Raw genomic sequence first — 23,618 nt, 5'->3', positions numbered from 1 at the left:
TACAGGAGAAAGTTCTAAGCAACTACTGTTACTAGATTAATTTGTTTAGGAAACTTGTATAAAAAACTTTCATAAAAGACAAGCTGGATTTGATTCAAAGTAGAGAAAAAAGCTTGGTGTTGTTCTTGGAGAGTAGCCCTTATATGTTCACATTTGTGGACAAGATGTCTCCCCTGACATCACACTGTGGAATTGCCTTCATAATTCAAGCCTGTGGAGAAGATGTGAAAGATGCCACACCAAAATGATATCCCGTTATCAAGAGAACACTATTCATTAAGAAACAGAGCCCTCGGTCCCTCTGTGCCTACCTCAGTTCCTTGATTGTCATTCCTGAGAACAAACAGAAGAGTTTATTTTATTGTTATCACTTTGCAGAGAGTAGTCTTAAATAACTTAATCAAATAACAGTAAGTGGTTCTGGGTTGTCACCAGGATCATTTCACAATGCAATGCTTTCCAGAGCCTGGTGAAATGTACTTCTGGGACCCATAGCAGCCTTTCATACTTGTCTCTCACCAGTTTGCCAAACTATGGAGGAATTTATTTTGAGGATCTAAGACTAGTATCGTTCAACGTTTTTGATGAAGCAGATGGCTTGATTGATTCCGGCCTTCAGGAAAAGACTGAATGCCTTTTTTCTCTCCCATCAGGTGACTGATTCTGCATGCTGTCATGTGCAGGGCCAGTGTTCCCAGAGATATTAGGTTCCTTGTGCAAGGGCAGCCAGAAATATTGCAAGTGTGCATTCAGTGGGCCAACAGGTGCTTCAGGAACCTCCAGATTTTGAGCAAAGACAAACGCAAAGTCCTGCGTCCGGGAGGGAACACAGTGTGCATCAGTGCAGGTCAGGGACTGACTGGTTTGGGAGCAGTGCTGCAAAAGAGACCTGAGCTCCCGGTGGACCAGTGAACCCAGATTCAGCAGTGTGCCCATGCTGTGAAAAAGGTTAACCACATCCTGGGCTACATTGAGGACAAGCGCTCATTCCCCTCTGCCCAGGACTTGTGGGTCTGAATCTGGAGCAGGGTGTCCAGTTTTAAGCCTGCAGCGTGTGAGATATAAGCCAGAGAGAATCCAGCAAAGGGCCACTAAGATGCTTAAGAGGCTGGAGCACCTGCCACGGGACCTTGGCCAGTAAAGCCCAGACTGGTACCTGCGGGCAGCCGCGCAGCACAAACAGACAGGACCGTCTACCTGACCCTGGACCAGCTGTGACCTCCCTGCTGGGAAGGGCAGACATAGCGAACAACGCCAGAGGGGGAGCGAGCTAGCGTGGGAGATAATCTAATCTCACTGGTTCTCATACCCCTCTAACCAGATCCACCGTGTTTTGTTGTTTGCTCTGCCTCACCCATTGAACGTCTCTGCTATATGCCTACCTACATTCTTGATTTGTTCATCCTCCTGAGGGAACTGAGAGCAGCCCGTGTACAGACATCCTCTGGCCTGAGATTTAAGCACAAGCTCTAGCTACAATATCACCTTCTGGCCGAAGAATATTCTTTCTTTACTCTTGTACGCGAGGAAAATAATTTATCCAGAAACACTAGTGCTAAAATGGCACAAAAGGAAAACTAAATCACAGGCTAAAGCGTCAATCGCCTTGCAATGACGCCAGCAATTATTTTCATACATCCTCCTGGCAGTGATTTCAGCTATTCTTTTAGCTGCAATACTCATCCTACCGTACAAATCAATATCGATACCCACCAGATTAAAAGAAGAGGCAGCTTATCCCCTGTCTATAAGCCTTTGAAAAACATGTTGATTTTCTCACGGGCGTTTCTACAACCGCATCTGCTTGCTGCCCTATCCGAGAAGGGAGTAAAATTGATTACTTGGAGCGATTTCGGCAAAGGGTGTCGGGATGCTGCGCGGGGGGCGTGGGCGGCTGAGGCGGACCAGCAGTGCCACCCAGCGGGGGGCTGCAGCGACCCGCAGCCCCGCGCCGCCGCCGCCGCCGCCGGGGAGCCCGAGCCCCCCCGCTCCCGCCGCCGCCGCCGCCGCCGCCGCCGCCGCCGCCGCCGCTGCCGCTCCCGCTCCCGCTCGGGGCCGCTCCCGCAGAAGAAGCGGCGACACCCGGCGAGTTCCAGGGACGCTCTGGGCCTCCTTCGTCCTGAGAGCCTGGCAGGGACCCTCGCCTGCTGCTCTGGAGCTGGCAGCAGGCATTCTTGTTACTCTAAGTTTCAAAGACTTGGAAATTAGCGTCCCTGCGGCCACTTTCTTTTGGGGAAAGTGGCTCCGGGGAAGCCTCAGTAATTGTGTTTTCTTATAAATCACGTGCACAGTCATTTTAACCTTTTATTTTGTGACCACCGTTTAGATAAACACCCTGCCTCCGTGGGTGAGAAAGTGGTTTTCTTTCTGGCACTGTTAGAATCCTTCATCCCAAGGAAAGCAAGATTTCTGGGATCCAGATCCTGATGGTTGTATTTCTCACAAACCCATCACAGTTGCATTTACTGTGACAAATATGAACCCAAATAGGTTAAAAAAACAAGTTTTCCTATATTAAAAAGTTTTAGAATATGTTTTAGTGACATTCCTCTATTCTATATCCAACTGATTTTGAATTTGTAACAATTTAAGTGGGACATGGTTTAGTGATGGACTTGGCAGTGACAGGTTAACGGTTGGACTCGATCATCTTAAGGGTCTTTTCCAACCTTAACGGTTCTACAATTCTATGATTCTGTAAGTCCCAAGCTTAACTGACTTACTACACTTATAAACTCAGCAGACTTGGGTATTTAAATAGTAGGTAGTGTTTTAGGTGAAATTTAAAAGGTAGTTCTAAATGAAACCCGCAGCACATCTCTGCAACTATTTGGCATACGAATTCTCCGCAGGCTGGTTGCCTCTTCATAACACACCTCCGTGCATCTCAGCTGTTCCTTTGCACAGCACGCACGCTCGTCTTCCTCGCCTGTGCTGACCCACCGCGGTACTCAGTCGTGCAAGACACCCCACCACCAGCTCTGCGATGCCTACGATGCCGGAGCTCTGTGGCTGCGCGGACTTCTAATTACCACTGTTTGCTTCCTAGGCTGCTTCCTTAAAACTCGTAATTCTTAAAGTTATCCATCTTTAAGTTAATATAACTGACGCTTTTTAGGTTAAGAAAAATTATATTCCCTACATTATCTTGACCTTTTAAAATGACAGTGAATTAATATCTGTTAATTAAACAGATAACATACAATAACCTTGTTCATTAATGACTAATGATGACAATGATAATTCGTTATCCGTTGTGACAGCATGGCTGCAGATGTGTGTGTGCACACATGCGGGGGGGGCTCAACACACACAGAACGACTGTAAACATCATTCTTTAAAAAACAGTTTATTCCTTATGAAGAAAGTAGAACAAGGATCTTGCATAAAAAAACATATTTGTAGTTGCTAACGTAGCAACAGGTTGCTGCATTCAACCCTCTACAGACAGATCATTACAGAATTATTATGACTAGCAGGAAAGTCACATATACCCAGACACAAAGCGTGGAATTTCCCCCCAAATACTCATCTTTTGTGTCTTCTCTATTTTAAAGGGCAAAAAAAGGATAAAACACAGAATTATCATAGTGTAACTTCCCATGGATTTTCCCTTGAAACTCCATATGTCCTGATTAGAAGACATAAAAAAACATCTAGAAAGATGAATTAACTGTGCATAAAGACGGGGGTGGGGGCAGGGGGGAAAAAGACACTTCTTGTGTCTGTCCTACTTAATTAAAAAATAAAAAATTTCTCAAATGGAATGTTTCTGACGTAGCTTTGTTAAGGATCACACACATATACCAGACTGAGGGCAGTTACAGCTGAATGTGCACCATGTAGTCATTTATCTAGGTATCAAGAAAAAATTGTGAGACTGTAGCATTTCCATGGAGAGAGGAAAAAACAAACAAACAAAAAAACAGAAAAAAAGAAATACATGCATAGGCAAGAAATCCAAGGGAAGTTTCTGAACATTCATCCAATAATTAAAAAACATGACTAGGACTATCCCAAATGACATCAATATGGAAAATGCAATTCCAGCTCTAAAACACTGTTTCCCTTTTGGTAAAAATATTTGCAACTGAGTAGAAAATTTCAAGCCAAGTACATTTCACATCTGCAAACAGCCACAACTATTTGAGTAACTGATAGGTCCTATATGTATTTGATAAATGTCCTGAAGTACTAATTATTCTATTTAACATTTTTTCATGACATCAGCAGTATGTCCAGTTCAAGCTAATAATTTCACTGCAACAGAAAGCAGAAGATGCTGAAGTCTTTTGTGGCTGGTTAATAAATAAGATCACAAACAAGAAACAACCAATACATACACAGTAGTTTGTTTGTTTGCTTCTAAGAATTTTGGTCTGGGCTTACAATTCTCCTGCAGGTGCTGTATCTTGTTTAGGCATTGTTTCTAGAAAAAATACAGGGGAATTTACTCTTTTGAAAGAGATCCTGTCTTTCTGTCAACCTACTACTGTACAACGTACAGTATATTTTCTTTGGTTGGGAACCATCACTGTCAAGATGTTCACTTACTAACTGTGTGATGCGTGCCATAGGGCTGTGCTGGTAAATTCACCTAGTGTTAGGTATATTCACAGAAGAGATCAGATTATCAGACATACTGAGAAAAGATTGCACCCTAAAGGCCCCAGCTGGAAAGAAAGACAAAAAACGGAACAGCCAGATTGCCTCCCAAAATCACTTCTTCATCAGCTGCTGGAATCCAGGCAATCCTACTTGTACTTCTAATTCAGGACTACAGTTGGAAGAACATTATTTATTAAACTAAGGGCAGTGAAATATATGCAGGTTTGTCTTTGAAATCTCCCTTCTGACAGTGCTCCATCAGGACAAGATTCTCACTTCACCTGAACTGCAAAACACCAAAGTCTCTACACAGTAAAACAATGCACAGTTCTGCTACTGTGCATTTTTACAACTTGCTTCTTCCAGGAGCCACTCAATGCCACTTAGCAATCCAGCTAAAGTTGCAGCTACAGTGTCCTGCACCTGTAAAAATAAAAAAAGCTAATGTATTAGAGAAAACAGGTAACAGGATCTAACAGCATTTTAGCATCACTCCATGTCTATCCTTAAAGTCAGAAATACTCACATCAAATCTAAATTTTTATCACTGGTTTAAAGGTCTCTTAAACAAAAAAGGTTTCTTAAGAGTAAGGTACAAAGAGAAAACACTACTCTTCACAAAATGTATTATAAGACCCATTAGGAAAGCCTTGCATTCTTGGTGTCAAGGTGAATTTTATCTCAACTGTTCCATCAGCTATTCTGGAACATTATATTTACTTTACGGAGGAGAATCTACTTGAAAATTCTTATTGTAACTCGTAAAGCAAAAATGCTGCTAGCTTTGGAATTCAATGCGTATAATCACTTCTCAGATTTTGTAATGTATTATGAAGTGCCTATTATAAATGGTATGTTTTTAAAAAATCCTGTGAACATTTTCCTTATGAAAACAAAGAATTTATGTGAAATCAGGATTTTGGTTTTTTTCTGATTAAGTATTATTCTTCAGCTACACAACATCACCAAAAACAAATTACGTGTGGCTGAGCCATACTGATATACACTGTGCTTGACAAGCATAAAAGAACAGGTTCAGGACGTCATATGCTAGGTAAAAAAATGCTTTGTCAAAACCACAATACATCACATCAAGCGAGTTACAACTAACAGTCTCCTGAAAATGGCAGAAAAATCTACCTTGTGTCCAAGGCCTTGGGTCGTGACTCAGGAAATTTAGATTTAAATTAAATGAAGCTTCCTTACTCCCTTCAAGACCAGCATTTCGTCCTTCCTTACATTCTGGCTCCATCTGAAGTTTCTTGTCAGTTCCTGGGCAAGTCATTTAGCTCCCCTATGTTCAGACAGGCTAATGGTTCATCTTAAGAGGACCAGAAAAACTAAATTCTTCACTTAAGTGGAGAGCTCACATACTAGGTGTTGAAAGCTGCACACTTGCTTAGGTAGGTACAGTTCAGGAAATCAAATTTAAGCCACATAGAAATAGAAAATGAAGTTTTAAAATCAAGTACCATCCAGGGCTGACGTAGCAGATTTAGTTGCAACTGATGTGCCATGTAAACGCATGGAATTCTTTTCACACTGACATGAGAGATACAAGACAAAACTAGCAGAGGTCGGTTCGGAGGCCCAAGGGCCGGATCAATCATTGCCAAAATACGAGCCAGTTCCTCTTGACGATCATGCTCTACGAAACAATTTTTAATATATGAGTATTAAATATATGCAAATCCCAAGGAGAACTTTTTTTTTTTTTTTTGACTTTTCAAATATTTAGATTTCAGAGGTGAGGAAACTAGAGGGGTGGAAGAGAAATGGCCAAATTCTGCTTATCACAAGGCTGGATCATCCGTATTCGTGTCACACAGCTGTTCATGTCACACTTAGCTGTTATTTAAAGCTCTCCATAGATTATACAGGCACCCTATTCCAGTCCTTACCATCAGAGTGTTTTTCAAGTACCTCACAGAGATGAAAATTGTAACAAGCCATTAAGAAATGGCTGTACGCGCTGTACCATCATCAGCCCTTCCCTGCTGACCTTGCTTTTCTCCTTAGTCTATCCCTTCACATATTTTTTACCCTCTTCTTTTCTGAGCTAGCCCTTTCCCTCCATTTAAAGTTGATAAATGTAAAGACAATTACCATAATAGGTACTTGGATTGTCCTCTTATAGGACTATCCTGATTTGGACTAATTGCATCTTTTACTGCAGTTTTCCTGGTGAAGGTTGTGTTTCCAGGCTATTACACCACCACTGATGCATTTCAGACGACTTCTCCTACCCATGCCCAGGGGTTTTTTTTGTTTGTTTTTTTTTAATACAGATAATTTCCCACACATAGTTTAGATGGCAACCACATCAGTATCTGCCATAAATGAAAGAAGGGGTCATAACCCCTCACAGGGAGATGAGGGAGAGTGTCTAGGATAGGGGACCTCTTCAACTGGATAAGCCATGAAGAAATAGCACTAATGAAGCAGACTTTGAAAGAATCAGAACATGGATTTCAATGTATTGCATATTCTTTACAATCTTTTACGACATTCCAATCATTCACAAAATATGAATAAAGAGAAACCCCTTACTTTTATGAGCTTCTGCATTAGCAACATAAATGAATCCATCAACTACTTCGCACACCTTTTTCACTTGAGCTATTACACTGTAGTGCACGGCTTGCTGATTCCCTACTACGCTGTTCTCTTGGTAGAACATCTTATTCACAGCAACAGCTTGCTCTGCCCTTGCTCTCCTCCTTTCCACACTGAAAGATATTTCAGTATTTCAGTAGTCAGGTTAATTGAGAATGCAAAAACTCAATTTTGAGAGTCTAAGCAGCACAGGAAGGGAGAGGAAAATGGCCTGAGCCAGCAAAACAGTGTAATTTCTCCCTGCCCCCTCCCACCCGCCCCCCCCCCCCCTTCTTTTCTAGTGTACATATACAGATGGTTAGCAATCTGCAAGATGTGTATGAAAGTACACCCCCGGATGAGTTTGTGTAGTGTTTCAGAAGGGAATTGATCAAGGTATCAAGAGGCATAGAAGCCCCTGTTATGTATTTGTCATGCACTTTTGCTATTATAAGATTTGGAAAAGGTTTATTGCTTCCATGTGAAAATGTTGCAGTTGGAGAAAAAAAGTGAAGACAGGCATTGAAGCTTCAGTTTATAAGGGATATCCATGCATGTGAATACACACATAAAAATAACATGACAAAAACATGAGGAAAAGGATGAAATAACCCAGAAACTGTACCTTTTTTTTTGGTGGAGAACAAATCTTACCTGGTGGTTGAATACAATGTCAGAATATTGAATTTTTGATTGTTATTAAACTGAAAACTGACTCCTGATCCAATTCCTACAGGAAAAAAATGAATATATGAGATTACAACCATTTGGTTACTGAACACAACTAAGTGGTAGGCTGAAAATTCCAGTGGTGCTATAAAATGGCTATATCTAAGCCTAGGTGCTGCTCTTAGGGGTAGCATATTTACTATTTTATGATGAAATTTTATACATGCTCTAATTGCTCAGACTATTAATTTAACTAAAATCAATTCAATAGTATTAAAAGAAAACAAGGAGGCATTTCCATCTTTCTGATACTTAGACTTGAACCTAGTAACCTAAGTCAGAGAGGAGCTAGACTTGCATTTATTAGCTGAAACTGGCATAGCAAAGGCTCTAGTCTGTTTATGACAAGCTGCATTGAAAAGGACATGAGAGGAAAAAGATAACACCACTAAGAAATCATATTTTCACACTTTCTATAAATACAATCTAATTATTCCAATTCTGCGATGCTCAAAAAGTTATAGATTTGTGTCTCTGGTTTGGACTGAAGTGAAATTACAGATGTTCAAAACTATGTTTAGACATTGAAAAAAAATCCTTCACATGCTCCTATAACTCTTCTAAATGAAATTTACACCATTTGACACCACAAGACTGAATCATATAAAGGATCAGTCTTGACTTCCTGTATAAAAACACAAATGTGTGCACTTACTGCAAGCCGTATCTAAAGAAAGTTCTGTCTGCATTTATCCATTACAACAGCAGGTGTAACGTGGAATTTAAGATCAAAACAGAAGTACAAAGAGCAAAACGATCCCTCTGATACAGTGCAAATGTAATCATAAATTCACTGCAGCTATAATTTTATCCCACATGTTCATTGCATTTATCCCTCTGAATAAACACAAAGAGAGAAAATATCTTTTTTTTTACCATTTTGCTACTGAGTTTCAGGGAGAAAACAAAGCATCCCTTTTCTTCATTTCTCCCCTAATGATTTTTGTGTTATATCTGTTTACAAAATAAAAAAAGCCAAAAACCAAAACCAGCATTACCGTGAATTTGTCTTTGAGGTAGGCCAGCTACTAGCAGAATTTCTGGGCATGTCATCATCTTTTGCACTAAGGAGTTGTCCAGCTCTTCCAAACCCGGCCCAAACATAGCAAAGCGAGGTTCTGCCTGCGTGACCAGTGATTGCAAAAAGGAAGTCACAGCCCCATACCGGGGACGGCTCGATTTCAAACTTCTTCTACTCTGAGGACAGCTTTTTTTATATCTGTGTAAAACAGACGCAACTACAAATTAAACACAAAATACAAAAGGGGTATTAATCAAACACCATAAATTGATTTAGGTCCCACATTTCTCATGCTTTGTTACCAGTACAACTCAAGCACAGGTCAAAAATGATGAAGTTCAAAACTGATGGTTTCAAGCACCAGTACAAAGCAGGTAAAGGCATTAGTCCCTTCCAAGTCCAAATACTGAATTTTTGGACCGTAGTACACTTCTATCTACAGATCTTTTATTTTAGTTTAAAAAATAAAATAAAACAAAATAAAATAAAATAAAATTACAAATTCCCCCACCCTCACTGAACATACAATATTGGTAATATAACATCAAAGCTGGTGAGTCACATACAATATAAAAAATGCGAGACTTCTGAGTGCATTTCAAACCTTAATTAGACCACTTTTGTGTTTATTAACTATGAAGCAGGTAACTCCACCTGAAAAAGACCATCTCCCCTGTAAGCACAGAGAATGCATGTTGTGAAAGGACACAGGTGTTGTCTGCAAGCTTATGTGTTCATTTGATGCAGAAGCTAGAAGGCATGAAAAGACTTTGGTAATCAAGGGAAAGAAGTAACAGCCATAGAAGTGACACGACATGCTAGAGGAGCAGCTTCTGTCTTTGCTTCTGTGGTCATGCTAGGCTGGTGCTGGACAAATCACTTCAAGGAAACGTTAAATGTGCGCTCCTCTACACCCAAACTGAGACACTTCCGTTGCGGTCAGCAAAACTATTAAGGGCTCACAGACACAATGGAAATCAGTGACAGGTGGTTTCAAATAGGTGATGCTCTGAAGTATGCAGACCTAAAGAGATTTAAATCTAATGTTCAAAATCAGGAGGTATTTTGCACTTCAAATTCTGGGTGCATCTTTCCCATCTGTAAAGTGGGGATGAAGGGCACAAAGATTGCAGAGGTTAGTGCAGTTATTATGAAGCAACAGCTTCATGAAATCACCTTTGGAAAATTTAACTGCAAATTAAAAAAAAAATTACTGTAAATTAATTAAGGGAATTGAATGAAGTTTAAAAAAACCCCACAGAATAATCTGCTTGTTTTAAGAGTTCTTCTCAGTCATCCAAACATATTATGAATGTTGCTATGTTTTTCAAAGATACTAGCTGAAACCACAGTCTTTGTCTTGTGGCCTTTGACCATCAGACTCAAAGCAGTACTAGTTGTTATTCTGTGCGCATTCAAAAAAACCACTTTTTTTTGCCCTAGGTCTTCCAGGTAAGATGAAAAAAAAGGAAGATTCATTCCATTTGCTGTAGTTTAAAGACCTCTTAGTACTTTTATTAAAATAAGAAATCATTTGTCATTGTACTGAGAGCAAAGAACACATTTTTATCAAGATATGCACAGCTTCTGAGATGACTGTATTTCTGTGGCACAAATGACATGCAGTTTACAAAAAACTTTAATTTTTTTATAACCTTAGCTTTGACTTTTTTTTACAATGTTTTACATTCTTGTTGAATTTCAAACAGAAGGAGCTGACCAAACTGTCAAACAACAGGAAATTGTATTTCCAAAACAAACAATGGATTTGAGACACAACAAAATTTAAGCAGAGGCTTACAGCACGGCTTTACTGCTGTAAATATGAAACATGCCCGTGTGCTGAATATTACTGCTGTAGAGAGACTGCGAGAGAGATTATGAAGATACTTACACTGCCATGTAATCGTACAGCGCATTATCGCTGACCTCTGAAAAGGCTTTATTAAAAATCTCCACATCTGGGAGCGATTTCCAATCAACAGACGTCCAAAAGGGGAGATCCCTCAGGAGAAAATACCTCCACAACAACGGATCTTGCACAGCTGCCCTCCAATAACAACTCGTGCTTCCCAAATGGCACAGATCTTGGGGCGAGAGGAAGGACATGATGTTCAGCTGCACGTTGATCTGAAAACCGTCGAGAGCAGTGGTTTAAGGACAGAGGAACTGAGGAGTGAAGATGGCAGAGGCGGGATGACGAGCCTCCCGCCCTGACCAGGCCCCACTCACCGGCAGTGCCTGCAGGGCGCTCACCTCCTCCGCGTCCTCCGGGAGCGATGGAGGCTGGGGACCCGCGAACGCGGCGGCAGCGCCGCGTTCGCGGGTCCCCAGCCTCCATCGCTCCCGGAGGACGCGCAGCCGATCCCGCACGGCCGCCTCCAAACCTCCCCGCTCCTCCGCTCCGCCGGCCGCCATTACACTGAGCCCCGCTGCCGCCCCTCAGACCCAGCGCGCCGGCGCCAGCGAGCGGAGCGGCAGGAGAGTCATCTCTGACACCGTGGAGGACACGCCGTCATCCTTGCGTGCCAGTGTATTACGCCGTCATTTTTTTTCCCAGAAATACTTGATTAGACTTTGGACCTGTATTCCAGGAGTTCTTTGCACGCGTGTTTTTAATGCAATAAAAGCATACATTTTGATAAGAACAGTCAGACACTGAAGCAGAGACCACCTCCCTAAGTGTGCTCTTCAGACACCAGGTTTCCTCCAGCACAGCCAAAGCAGCCTATTTTACTTGTGGGATTTCACGAAGTAACACAACATTTGTTTTGCAGTTGTCGTGTTCCACCCTTGGCCTTTTAAAGGTCCCTCACATACAGCCACATACTTCGTCAACATGTTTTTGCCCGTTTCTCGGAAATCCAGCGACACGCTCTCTGATCTGCAGCCCAGGTCACTGTTTGAGACAGAATCTATTGTCTCAAGGCATTCCTGCTTCCCTTCTCCACAGTGTCGCAGTCCCCAGTGGCACATTTCTCCACTGTACATCAGCGCCAGTAAGTGAGTGTCACTAAATATACCTGCAAAAATAATTTAGATCAAGTACTTTATTGTTCTAAGAAAGTACACAGCTTGTCAACTTCAATTTTTTCTTTCACTGGATAAAAATTCCAAAAAGGTAGTATAAGCCTATTAAAGAGCTACACCAAAAAAACAAATTTTAACCATAAGATGACTGACACTGCCTAAAAGAGAACCTGGATCAAGGCCTTGATCATTACTCTATCCCTTTTGCCCCTCCATAATGCTAAAATCTTTAAGATTGCCATATAAATATTATTCTCATAATTGTGTTTGCCTATTCGTCTTGGAGAACTTCAGTATTTCTTTACAATCTGTTAAGTGTAGGCATAATTATGCATACGTATTTTAGAATACTTCTGTGCCTCCCACAACTTAAGCCTAAAAGATGCTGTTTGAGCTTCATCTTAACTCAGGTTAACCAGCAGCAGCTTTAGTGTTTGAATAGAAAGCCACATATGTGTCCATGACCACTGAAAAAAAAAAAAAAAAAAAAAAGTCCTGCTAAATAAATCTACAGATCAGTTACTGAACTTGGCTTTGCACTGTGTAGCTGAATTGGAGCAATGCCACTTTCAGATGAAATTAAGCAAGAAGGTGCTCCATCCCCCCATAGCCAGAGTAGAGCTAGTTTTGAGTGTGTACAATGTGGACATCACATCCTCAGCGCCAGCTGTTTTACCTTACAAATCCCCTCCTGATGCATCACCTTACCTGCATCACACTGATGCAGCCTCAGATCCTCATGTAAATGTACTATAGCAATGCAACTTACATAAAGCTACATTAAGTGGAGACAGAGAGAATAAAAGTTTGCCTAATCTAACCAATTCTGCACATACTTTCTACTTGTGTGAAGTCAGTAATTCTGTGTTCATATCTGTGTTCTCCTAGATGTAAACAGAAAGACCAACATGGGAACATCTAGCACCCTCTGCAGTCATATTTGTGCTTCAGCACTTGTCAATTGACAATGGGATGGTTGTAAAACACACATGCTGTGCATAAGACACCCATACCACTCAGTCCACTTTCCTCCAGTGCACTCAAAAACATAGAGAAAATGAGCACTGCCACCTCCTAAAATCCGTGAGTCAAAGAGAAGGGGGGGAAGAGGAGTGAGCGCTGCTGCCTCCTTGTCTGTCTAAAAAGTGACAGTTTTTGAATACAAATGAAGTCAACAACAAAAATACACAATAAAGCATTTAATAAAGTGGAGCAGTTATTAAGAGGAGCAGGTTGTGGGGTTTTTGGAGTTGGGGGTTTTTTTTTACCTTCACTGAGTAATCTAGCTGTGTCTTTATCTTGAAGTGAGACATCTTCATTTAGCTGAAGAGGGCATCTAAAGCTAAACATCTTCATCAAGTAATGAACTCCATCATTAAGACACTGAGTACAGTTAAAAAAATGAGGGGAAAAAAAACGTTTTAGACAAGTTCTGATTAATTTAATGATAGCCAGAAATACTTCTCACTGAATTTCCCAAAAACCTATTTAAAAGGAAACAAAAAACCAGCTGTATTTTAAAAGCAAAGAGTTAAACTTTAAAACTGTATTCACATGCTCATAGAACTTTTTCCATCTCCTTTACCTTTTTAAATATGGCAATGTTTTCTTGTAGCCATTCACTCCTTTCTTTTGCTGTATGACAATACATGTAAAGCAGGGCTCCTTTTCTCCAGTAAAGACATTCTAACAACTCTGCACCAAGGATGCTGATGGGCTGAAATAAAATCCAACAAACTGGGCTAACCCAAAAGTAAACCATCTAAACCACTCATATATATATATACTCACACATGCCAACAGTCTTATATTAAGTCTCTGACTTAAGAGGCTGTACTTAACAGCAGCAGTCACAGAGACAAGCCTAATACTTTGGATATAAACTCCCAAAAGCACATAGAATCATGAAGTGTTAGCAAGAAAAATTCTGAGCGTGCCACAAGTTATTTGAAAAAACATTTTCAGGAATCACTCTTTAAACACAAGTAAGACTTGAAAATTTTTCAAAAGGTCTTACATTCTGCCATCAAAAATACAAATACCACTATCCTGTTTCAGATTTTTGATTTTTAAATAATGAAATAACTAATTCTCTGGCTAAGTAACATTAGTACTCACTTCTTCATTTATGTTGCATTCCCTCACTAGGTCTTCTGGTTCTGAAAGAATACAAATAAGTTCTTTAACTTTTTGCAAGGAAGATTCTTCTGGAAAATCTTCATCCACAAGCTGGTTTTCCTCAAAATATGTGATGTCTAAGACAGCCTATGAAAACAAGAAGATACACAATGGAAAAATGCTACCAGCAAAACAATCAAATGGTGGTGTGCAGTAACATACAAACTTGTTATAGTTTACAAAACATTACAATTTTAAGGTAATTTTTTACATTTAGTTTACAAAAGCTGCAAGTTAAAAGTGTTGTAATATTGTTGACAGCGAACATAAACTCAAAAGCCTTTCTCTCCTTACAGTACCGGCGCAATTATTACCAACTCCAAGTTACCTTCTAATCCAGACAAAAGGAGCCCTGCACTTTGTGGATGTTCACTGCACACACCAAGTAACAGAGATGCCTTTCTGCTGTACCCCTTTCCTACACCCAACCCTCTCCCATACCCTACACAGTAGGTTTTCTCGAAAGGGGCTTCTTAATGCTTTAAATACACTACCTGTGTATAGAGCTGCAAAAGCGTGGAAGGATGTCCTCTCCCTTCGTTACAGAGGTCCCTCAATTTGTCCAGAGTAGCAGAGCCCTTTGCCAAGAAGATATCTGAAGGAAGAACACAATGCTTCCTTAGCACTGAAAAGCACTCAGCAAGAGCCTTGCTTACTCTCCCTTTTCACTTCACACGGTTTTATCCATCCTTGTCGTTTCTACAAAGGCAGCTGAATAATACGGCATTTAAACAGGCCCGTTGTCCCGTTAGGACTACGCCTTTCACCACTAAATTAAGGGCATTCATGGTTTCAGTCTGATGCTTCGAAACCAATTCCACTCACTGCATCTGCACATCAGTCACACACCAAGAGCACAACTCGCTCACCCGCAGGTACACACAACACGTTAGGCCCCCGCCGCCCTGCTCCACACAAAAGCCTCCAGCCGGAGCCCGCGGGCGGGGGCGCGGGCCGGCACCAGCCGCAGCGCTCCCGGGGCGAGCCTCCTTCGGAGGAGGGAGAAGCGGAGCCCTCAGCAGCGGCCCGGGGCCGGCGGCCGGCGCCCCGCGGCCCGCTCCCCAGCGCTGCGGGACGCCGAGCAGCGCGACGGCCGCCGAGGGCGGAGCGGGCCCGCCGGCAGGGTCCAGCCCCGTCCCCTCCCTCCTGCGGCCTCTCACCGTCGCCGCCCGCGCCCCGGGGCGCCCCCAGCCGCCGGCCCAGCGCCGCCAGCCGCGGCCGCAGCGCGGACACCGCGCCCCCCGCCTCGGCGCCCCCCGCCGCCGCCATCGCCGCCGCCCGTCACCGCGCCCCGCCAGGCGCGCCGCGGCGGAGGTTCGGGGCGGCCGTCAGGGCGGCCCAGCCCCCGGCGCCGGCCGTTGCGGCGGGGAGAGGCGCGCAGGCGCAGCGGTGGCGGGGCCGCCGGGGTGGGACGGGGGCGGGAGGCGGCCGGCGGGGCTGCGTGGGGCAGGCTCCGGCGGAGCGGGGACCGCTGCCTGCCGGCGCCGCGGGTCCCCGTCTCTGCTGCCGGCTGGGCCTGCCACCACCGCAGCGGAGCAGGCCGCGTCAGGCCTCCCCCGTACTGCCCCGGGCTGAGCGGACAGGCAGTGGAACGGCAGCCGGGCCTGCCGGGCAAGCCTTGTGCGCCCTGAAGGCGGGGACTCCAGTTTTATTTTTATGTGGACTTTAAAGCTTTTCTATAGCCATTTATGGCTTCTGCAGATCTGTGTCAGGGTCCCTAGGGAGAGTCCTTGGCCTGTCCCTCCGCTGCCCCCATGGAACAGTGCTCTCGGGCCTCACTGCCAAATCGGTCTTGCCCATAAGCGAACTGAAACAAACGCTGAAAGGCAGCGAGGTTTTTTAAAACCAAAACCATATTTTTTTATCAATAAATACATCTGTATTGGTGGCTTTTTACATATATTAGATTACTTAACACCTAGAAATACAACTGAGTACAGCTAGATTATTTTGAAACTGCATACCTTTGGTTAGAGGAATGAGACTGCTGCTGCAATTTTTTGTCCAACTTTAAATAGCTCACTTCGTGAACTTGAGAAGTGCTAAATAGCTTCCATGTTATGAGGGGAAAATAGTAAGTTTTCCTTTTATTTTTAACAAAATCTTGCTACCACCCCACAAAACTGCGAAGTATTTTTATGTTGTGTAGTTATGCTGTATTTCACTATGTTGCTTCTCCAGCTTTCTCCATCTCTTTACCTGCCTGGGAAAGCTAATACCTCAGTGTCCATTGGAGTAATATGTCATGAGCTTACACAATATTCTGGACTTTGTTAGCTTGAGTATTTTAAAAGAATAATTGACTAAAGACATTTTCCCCTTTTCAAGTCACATAGTGTTCATTCTGTTAGTGCCTGTGTCCCACTGAAATACTTAAAACAACAACAGTAAAAAGTGCCATTTACTGGGGTACTTTAAGTAGCTGTCTGCTTACAGACACAGATGCTTTTGCTGTTTATGTTATGTCTTATGAAACAGTTGCCAAACAGATCAAATACAACAAAGTAAAAGCTAAAAGGCAAAATTGTGTTTGCTTCCCGAAATGGTTGATTTTTAGAAGAAATCTCTTAATGTTTTGGTTAGATATGTATTGTCATTTATTCCTGCATAGTCCATAGTCAGATACAATTTTTCATCTAAGGAACAGCTATGTTAACAGTACCAAAAGTATTACGGTAGTTAACCATATAACCTCTGAGAGGAGAGGAGATGGTGCTTCATGTTTTAAGTGAAATACAACACTTCCCATGTTGTCAGTTTTGGGACTGAAGAATGGCTGTGGGTTGATAAGTTCCCTTCTTCAGATCCTTTGCTTGCTTGGTCCTGCCCTTACTTCTCTGTTTCAATACCCAGCTATGGCTCTGTGTTGCTTTCTTGGTTGCTTTCTTCATAACTAGTCAAGTGGGCAGGTGGGTCAGCCCTTCATAGTGAAGGAGATGTCATCCAGCTTTCAAGATGTCTCTTGTAAAAAAAACCAACCAAACAAACAAAAAAAATAAACCAAAAAACCTAAACAAAACAAAACCCCAAAATGGTTGTGTGCTGACTCATTTGATAAAGGAAGTGGTATCTTTTTTTATTCCTGGGCTTCAGGCACTGCTGCAGCTTACTTTAGCTGTATCTGTTTTGAAAGCTAGATGTATATGCAATGACTTTTTTCCCAGAAATCGTTATCCACTCTTTCTTTAAATATACAACAAAATCTGGTTTTGACCTTTCTTATCAGCGGTTGAGATGGAAGAGGTGTGTTTCTGTTAATACCAAGCTGGTAAAATAGAAGCTGCCACAGATGTTAAGAGAAGGGGGTGATGTCCGCTTCTCTGAGGAAAAGAGGACCTGGAAGATTTTTAGTGGGTTTTTTAAATTTATTTATTATCCCCCTCCAACTTGATTTTGCCATGAAATGTGTGAGGGAGCAGAAGACATCTCTAGCGGCTTTCAAGCGTTTTTCTTGTCTTATACCCTACATACTCCATGCTGGGAGCTGGTTTGCAAGGAACGGGGGTGTCGGGACTTGTGGGCAAACACCTGAGAGACTGTGGGGCCTGGAAGAGCGGCCAGGCTGAGCCGGGGTGGGGTGCTGCCCCCACACTGGCTCCCCCAGGCCCTGCCTGGCTCCTGGCTGGAGTGGCCTCTGCCCAGCCCCGTGCCCATCCCTTCCTCAAGCTGTGTTCCCTCCGGCACTAAACCCCCAAGCTGCATTTTGTCCTTTGTAGAGCAACTGTGCTTGCCTTCTCCCCACACCTTGCCAAGTCCTTTGGTCTGAAGCCTGGTGAAAGACTAGGTGTCTGATTATTTGAGAGAACAGTGACCTCAGTTTGCCTTATGTTTTGTTTTTTGCTTGGAACATGTTTAGATAAAATCCCTGCCAGATATTTCAAAGATAATGGACTGGTTTGGGGTTTGCGACCTCTCACCGTTCTTTTCAGGCTGGGAAATCTTAAAATTCAAATTCTTAGAGCTTCACACAAAGATAAAGTAGCATCCAGTATTTTTCTGAAAATTTTCGATGTTTAAGAAGAAACGCTCTTTCTGGGTGACACTTAACATAAATTATGTTGAAGCAAAAAATCGTTTCACTCCGCAGAGTTACCTTAGGGAATAGTTTCAGTGTGGTAAAACGATCTCAGCTGAAGGGACTCGTGTGGGATTTGTGATCTTTCAGTACCTAGCGCGACCTGTTTTTAAGGCTACTGTTACTAATAAGGGAAGGCATAAGGTGTTGGCTGTTTAGAGACAGGCTGTGTTCCTAAATTCGTGGAAGAAAAACAGGAAAAGCATTGTGATGTGTAAACAGTTGTGGTTGATGGAAGAGGGAAAGCCAATTTTGTCCTCCGGAGCCAAGAATATGGCAATATGAGTGTATGTGCATGTATGTATATATGGTGTGAACGTAAAGTAGGTTCTGTAGGTTGCTACAGTAGATGCTGCTGCTTCTTTCCTTCCAAACCACGTACTCTTTCTGTCCTTCTGGGATTTGTGTCTGTAAATATGTCTGCTGCTAGAGAACAGACTGGTTGTAACTATACACTTTGTAATTATCATTGTCCTGTGGTATTCCATCAACACTTACTAACTGTCCTGATATATGTAACTGTGAAACTGGGCTATCTCTGAATACCTGAAAACTTTGAACATATTGGAACAACTGATGTCTTGGATATGCATAACCTACCTTGTTTTACAAGTTCTACACCTTTTATTTATAAGTTTTACACTTTACAAGTTTTACACCTTTTATTTCTGAAAGTTAAAGAAACAATACTTAAACACAAGTGTGTTGTTCCTCTGTATATTTAGAATTATCCAAACTAGGAAAATGTTTTTAGCTTTAATTAAAAATATAGAATTGTCTAGAGAAAGCAGCTTTGCGCAGCAATGATTGATACACTTTTATCATTATTAGCAGCTTCAAGAACTTATAAGTTGTGCAGGTTGTGCAGATTTTCTTGAACAGTGGCACCTAAGTGGGGTGATAATGAACTCATACTAATTCTTGGAGAAAGTAGCCAAGAGAGAAATTTCGTTGGGTTCAAGTGAACTGTATATGTTCATAGAATCACAAAATATATATGATATGTAATAGTTGGAAGGGACCCACCAGGATCAACGAGTCCAGTTCCCTGCTCCTTGCAGGACCACCTGCAACTAAACCATATGACTCAGAGCATTGGCCAGGCGCTCCTTGGGTTCTGGCAGGCTTGGTGCCGTGACCGCTTCCCTGGGAGACTGTTGCAGGGACCGACCGCCCTCTCGGTGAAGAACCTTTCCTAATGTCCAGCCTGACTTTCCCCTCATGCAGCTTCATTCTGTCTCCTCGTGTCCTGTCACTGGTCACTGGAGAGGGGACATCAGCACCGTCCCTCCGCTACCTGCCGTGAGGAAGGTGCGGGCTGCCATGAGGACACCCCTCAGCCTTCTGACTGCGTGCTGCTCTGATCTCTAGAAAGAAAGCTGGAAGAAAGAGGCTTTCCTTTCAGCAAATTAGTCCTCTGACCAGAGTTTATTAAGCCTGATGATGATTACTGGATTACTTACTGCTTGCTTTTGTTATGAACTGACTCTTAATGTTTAAAAAAAATTTAAAAAAAAAAAAAAAGAGGAAAAAAGGAGTATGTGTGTAGGTGGAAGTAGTTAGTAATGGAAAAATTGAATGGAAGGACAGAGATGGAAAAACTAGATTAGACCTGATCAAACAAGACTCAAAAGATGTCAGACATTATCCCTTATCTAGCAGATTCCTAACAGTTTTAGAGTCTGTGGTCAAAATTTGTCTTCAAAATGAACAGGGAAGACATCATGGATATTAATACAGATGTACTTGGCTAATTTGAGTTCATAGCAGCATGCTTCAAGTCCTGTAGAACCTGAGAGAAATAATACTGTATTTGGTACAGCATCTTAGAATGACACTAAATTACTATGATTTCAAGAATAAATTTATGCCCTTATTTTGCAAGCATGAATAATGTGTGATCCTCATAAATTTTTATAGGTATTTTAAGTGTTAGACTTAATTCAGCTGTCTCTGAATTTAATACAATAATTATAACTGAGACAGGTGTGAGTTGACTTAGGAAAGATGAGATAGGCTTATTCAGCTGTGCAACAGATTTCACAAATTTATTTGATCTCTGATAAATTACTTAAGTTAGGGATATATTTATAAAATGTTAAGTAGTAATGGTGTATTTTTGTTAGCAAATGAGAAGCTACGTATCTTCTTTGGTGTTTTTTTGTTTAAGAAAATTATGAATTTTGATAGTGTACAAAAGCATAACTACCTGAATTAGGGACAAATTCCATTTTATTGGGTGTTAGTGTGAATTCAGGATTTGATCAGAATTTGTGTGCGTGTGATGAGCATTATGATGATTTAGCTGTCTTAGAAATGAGGCTTTGCTGTTATTGTGTACCTCTAGTAACTAAGGAGCACTTTATAAAAACTAATCCAAGGTACTTGCTCTTTTTACTTATTTAGATATATTAATAACATGTAGTCATACTTGCCTCTTGTGAATTCGAGTAATAGAAGTTTGCTCAAAATAAGTTTGAAGTTTGCATCAGGTCCATCTTGTTTCATTTTGCATCAGCTGATGAGCTTTAGTGAGCAAAGAGGTGAACTGAAGGGATGTGCCAGCTTCACAGTCTGTTTTGTGGCTCCCCTGGTCAGAGCTGCCTCAGTAACAACTGGATTGGTGCACTCAGTCGTAGATGTCGGACTTGCACCATAAACTGTGTTAGTTGAGGATTATAAGAAATGTTGTTTATAGAAATATTTGGGAGAAACTGAATTTATTAAAATGTGTTATAGAATATTTGGTCCTTTGCATGTCTTTCATCACTGTATTCTTTGAAGCAAATATTTCTGCTCTTGAAAATAAGCAAAAAGAATTTGTATTTATGCACAGAAACTATTAAACAAGGGCCTTTATTTATTGTATGTGAGCTTCATGAGTCTGTTGTATCTAATAATACTTATAAGAAAGATGCTCAATATTATGGTATCACCTTTCAAGTGTTCCTCCGATTAACAAAAGGAGATGCATGTTCTCTCTCTCTTTCACTGTGTGGCTTTGCAATTACCAGGGAAGGGGTGTAAAACTGGAATTTATTCAGAATAATGCTAAGAAAGTGGAAGATAGTTACCAAAGATTTCCTCCATGTTGGTGGGATTAAGCACTATGAAATGATTTCCAGAATTCAGTGTCATAGTGAATAATGTCATGGCATTGAATAAGGAAGTATCAAATTCAGTCAGTCCTCTTAAAATAAGGCTATGTATTCAGTCTGAAATATATCCAAGTCAGAGCATTTGATATCATACTGTTGATGCCAAATGTAAAATCAGGGTGTAAGGTGATCTGGAATGGAATTTTACCTTTGTGTCAAGAGATGTGAAATATATTTATTCTGGTGAGGCATGTGAATGCCAACTATTAATAGACATTGTAGGTGTGTCATACTTTTGTTTGCCTAACCTTGTGTGACTGTTCTTTGTTCTACCTGCTTTCTACTCTGTGTATAGTTCAGGTGGTGCCCTGACAAAATATAAACCAGCTGCTCTTGTACAGTGTCACCTGCAACCAGGGCAACATGATACCTGATTTGCATTTAAATAGGTTCTGAACATACAGGATGATTTAGCAGTTTGATTTTGGGTTATTAGGAGTGGCATGCACTGGCCGTTGGTGTTGGAACCACTTTCTTCTGAAGTGACATCTCTAGAAGAAGGGAGCATTAGAGACTGACAAATAGAAACTGCTTCTTGTTGCTTGAGGGAGAGCTGGGGTAGTTTCATTTTAAAAAGCAAGTATAGAGTGTGCGATCTTCTATAATGGCGTAAAACAGTTTACCTGCAGCAGGCAAGGAAACCTGTGTTTTTCTATTATATGGTTAATGGTCAAAGAACAGTGGGTACTGTGGATGCCTTCATCCAGAAGAATGCTTGTGCCTGCCACATCTCAGTTATGGGCTCCTGTATGTGTCAGTCTGGGAGACCTTCTTACAGGAATCTTCACCCCAGTCTCCAGCTGTGAAAGATTACTGTGTATGATGTCACTTAGGGTATTACTTCACAGTCAGCTTCTAGTGATGCAGTCAAACAAGTGACCAGATTCATGTCCCTAACTGCACGTTCCCATCTTTAATTGTATTAATCCCAGAGTCATGTGATGGTTTGGTGTGTAAGGTCAGCTTGCTTATCTGACTGAATGCCGCCCATTTTTTCTACAGACCTGGTCTGCAGTTGGATCACCAAGCTCATCTGGATGGCTGTAAGCTGAGGCTGTGACTTCCTTCTGAAACTAATGTGTAACGTACCCTCAGAGAACCTTCATCTGGCTTTTAGTAAAGTTTTGTGCCAACGTAAGAGGCTTTATACAGTTAATTCCCTGGGATCATAGCAAAATGAAATCTACTAATTGGGGTATTGCATTAATCTATGTAGCACTTAGCATTGGAGCTTTTCTGGTTCTTCTTGCATTTCTCTTGAGAAAAAAACAAAACGTTCCTGAAAGGATCATAGGATGGATAAAAAGCGACGTGTACTTGAGAATGCAAGACAGAGGTGTCATGCCTTAGTTTGGCAAGCATTTCTCTTGGAAGAGTACTAGTTTAAACAGGTGCTCTGCTCTCTTGCACCTTCTCCCGACTCTTTATGACAGTCTTTTAAGTTGTGCTCATGCAATTGCATCTTTCAGATGAACTGGGAAGCTTATCTGCATTAAAAGCCTCCCCACCCCTTTTCCTGCACTACAGTTCAATGTTCACCCATGCAAATGCGTGTATGTCCTTGCTAGGGCAAGAAGTCTGTGTTTCTTGTACATTAAGCATGGAGTAGGATGTGAAGTGCCTGCGGTGTTCTGGTTGGCTTGCTGGAAATCTGCTGCCTGGGAGTGTGACTGCTGAGAGTACCGTCTTGAACCTGTGTTCATCTAAATACCCTACCTTTCAAAGGTGTAAGAAAATAAACATAAGCATACTGATTTTGAAGACCTATTCTTGTCACAGGCAATTCCTCTGTTACGGTGCACAACTGCTGGAGTGGCAAACCGTGATAATCGTAATCAAGGTTTTACCCTGTGAGGTAGATAGGAAATCCAAGATTGTTGATAAATTTTCTTATTCCTGTTGTGGATAACTTGCAAGCTGAGTGAAATTCTGGAAGTGTGTGCTTGAATTTATTAACAATTTAAATGCACTATAACCAAAAAGCATCATGTGTATCACTTGGATAAATAATCTAGAGTCATGTGAATTATACATTCGAAAGGTGCTTTAAAATTATGTGGGAATCTAAGACTTTTCTTGCCATTCCCATAGTAATTAGTTGCAACTCAGTCCTTCTGGTTACCATTGGTACTTAAAGATCTCTATGCCAAACTTGCTACAAAAGTAGGACCTCACTGGGGCCTGCTAGTCGTACCTGAGGACAGGCATTGGTGCTGGAGAAAGA

General features: G+C 41.8%; 2 protein-coding genes across 3 annotated transcripts; both read right to left on the bottom strand.

Moving 5' to 3' along the window:
* Positions 1–3,333: 3,333 nt before the first annotated feature.
* On the bottom strand, positions 3,334–11,386 carry FBXO4 (F-box protein 4). The gene is made up of 7 exons (XM_009469030.2): positions 11,186–11,386; positions 10,848–11,083; positions 8,931–9,151; positions 7,858–7,933; positions 7,159–7,337; positions 6,081–6,256; positions 3,334–5,031 (listed from the first exon to the last, which is right to left on the bottom strand). The coding sequence occupies exons 1-7, from the start codon at positions 11,369–11,371 to the stop codon at positions 4,942–4,944; spliced, it is 1,164 nt and encodes a 387-aa protein (XP_009467305.2). The 5' UTR covers positions 11,372–11,386; the 3' UTR covers positions 3,334–4,941.
* Positions 11,387–11,537: 151 nt separating this feature from the next.
* On the bottom strand, positions 11,538–15,864 carry RIMOC1 (RAB7A interacting MON1-CCZ1 complex subunit 1). Of its 2 annotated transcripts, XM_087759848.1 has the most exons (6): positions 15,322–15,837; positions 14,656–14,756; positions 14,102–14,248; positions 13,569–13,700; positions 13,252–13,366; positions 11,538–11,976 (listed from the first exon to the last, which is right to left on the bottom strand). In XM_087759848.1, the coding sequence occupies exons 1-6, from the start codon at positions 15,428–15,430 to the stop codon at positions 11,687–11,689; spliced, it is 894 nt and encodes a 297-aa protein (XP_087615974.1). In that variant the 5' UTR covers positions 15,431–15,837; the 3' UTR covers positions 11,538–11,686. The 2 variants fall into 2 exon arrangements, with proteins under 2 accessions (XP_087615974.1, XP_087615975.1); XM_087759849.1 differs by lacking the exon at positions 13,569–13,700 and having other exon boundaries at positions 15,322–15,864.
* Positions 15,865–23,618: the final 7,754 nt, after the last annotated feature.

Source organism: Nipponia nippon, unplaced genomic scaffold (assembly GCF_047370975.1).
Source record: "Nipponia nippon isolate SJK-2023a ecotype South Korea unplaced genomic scaffold, ASM4737097v1 scaffold_20, whole genome shotgun sequence".
Lineage (NCBI taxonomy): Eukaryota > Metazoa > Chordata > Aves > Pelecaniformes > Threskiornithidae > Nipponia > Nipponia nippon.
Note: the sequence above shows the minus strand (reverse complement) of the source record. Positions and strands in the feature narration are given on the sequence as shown.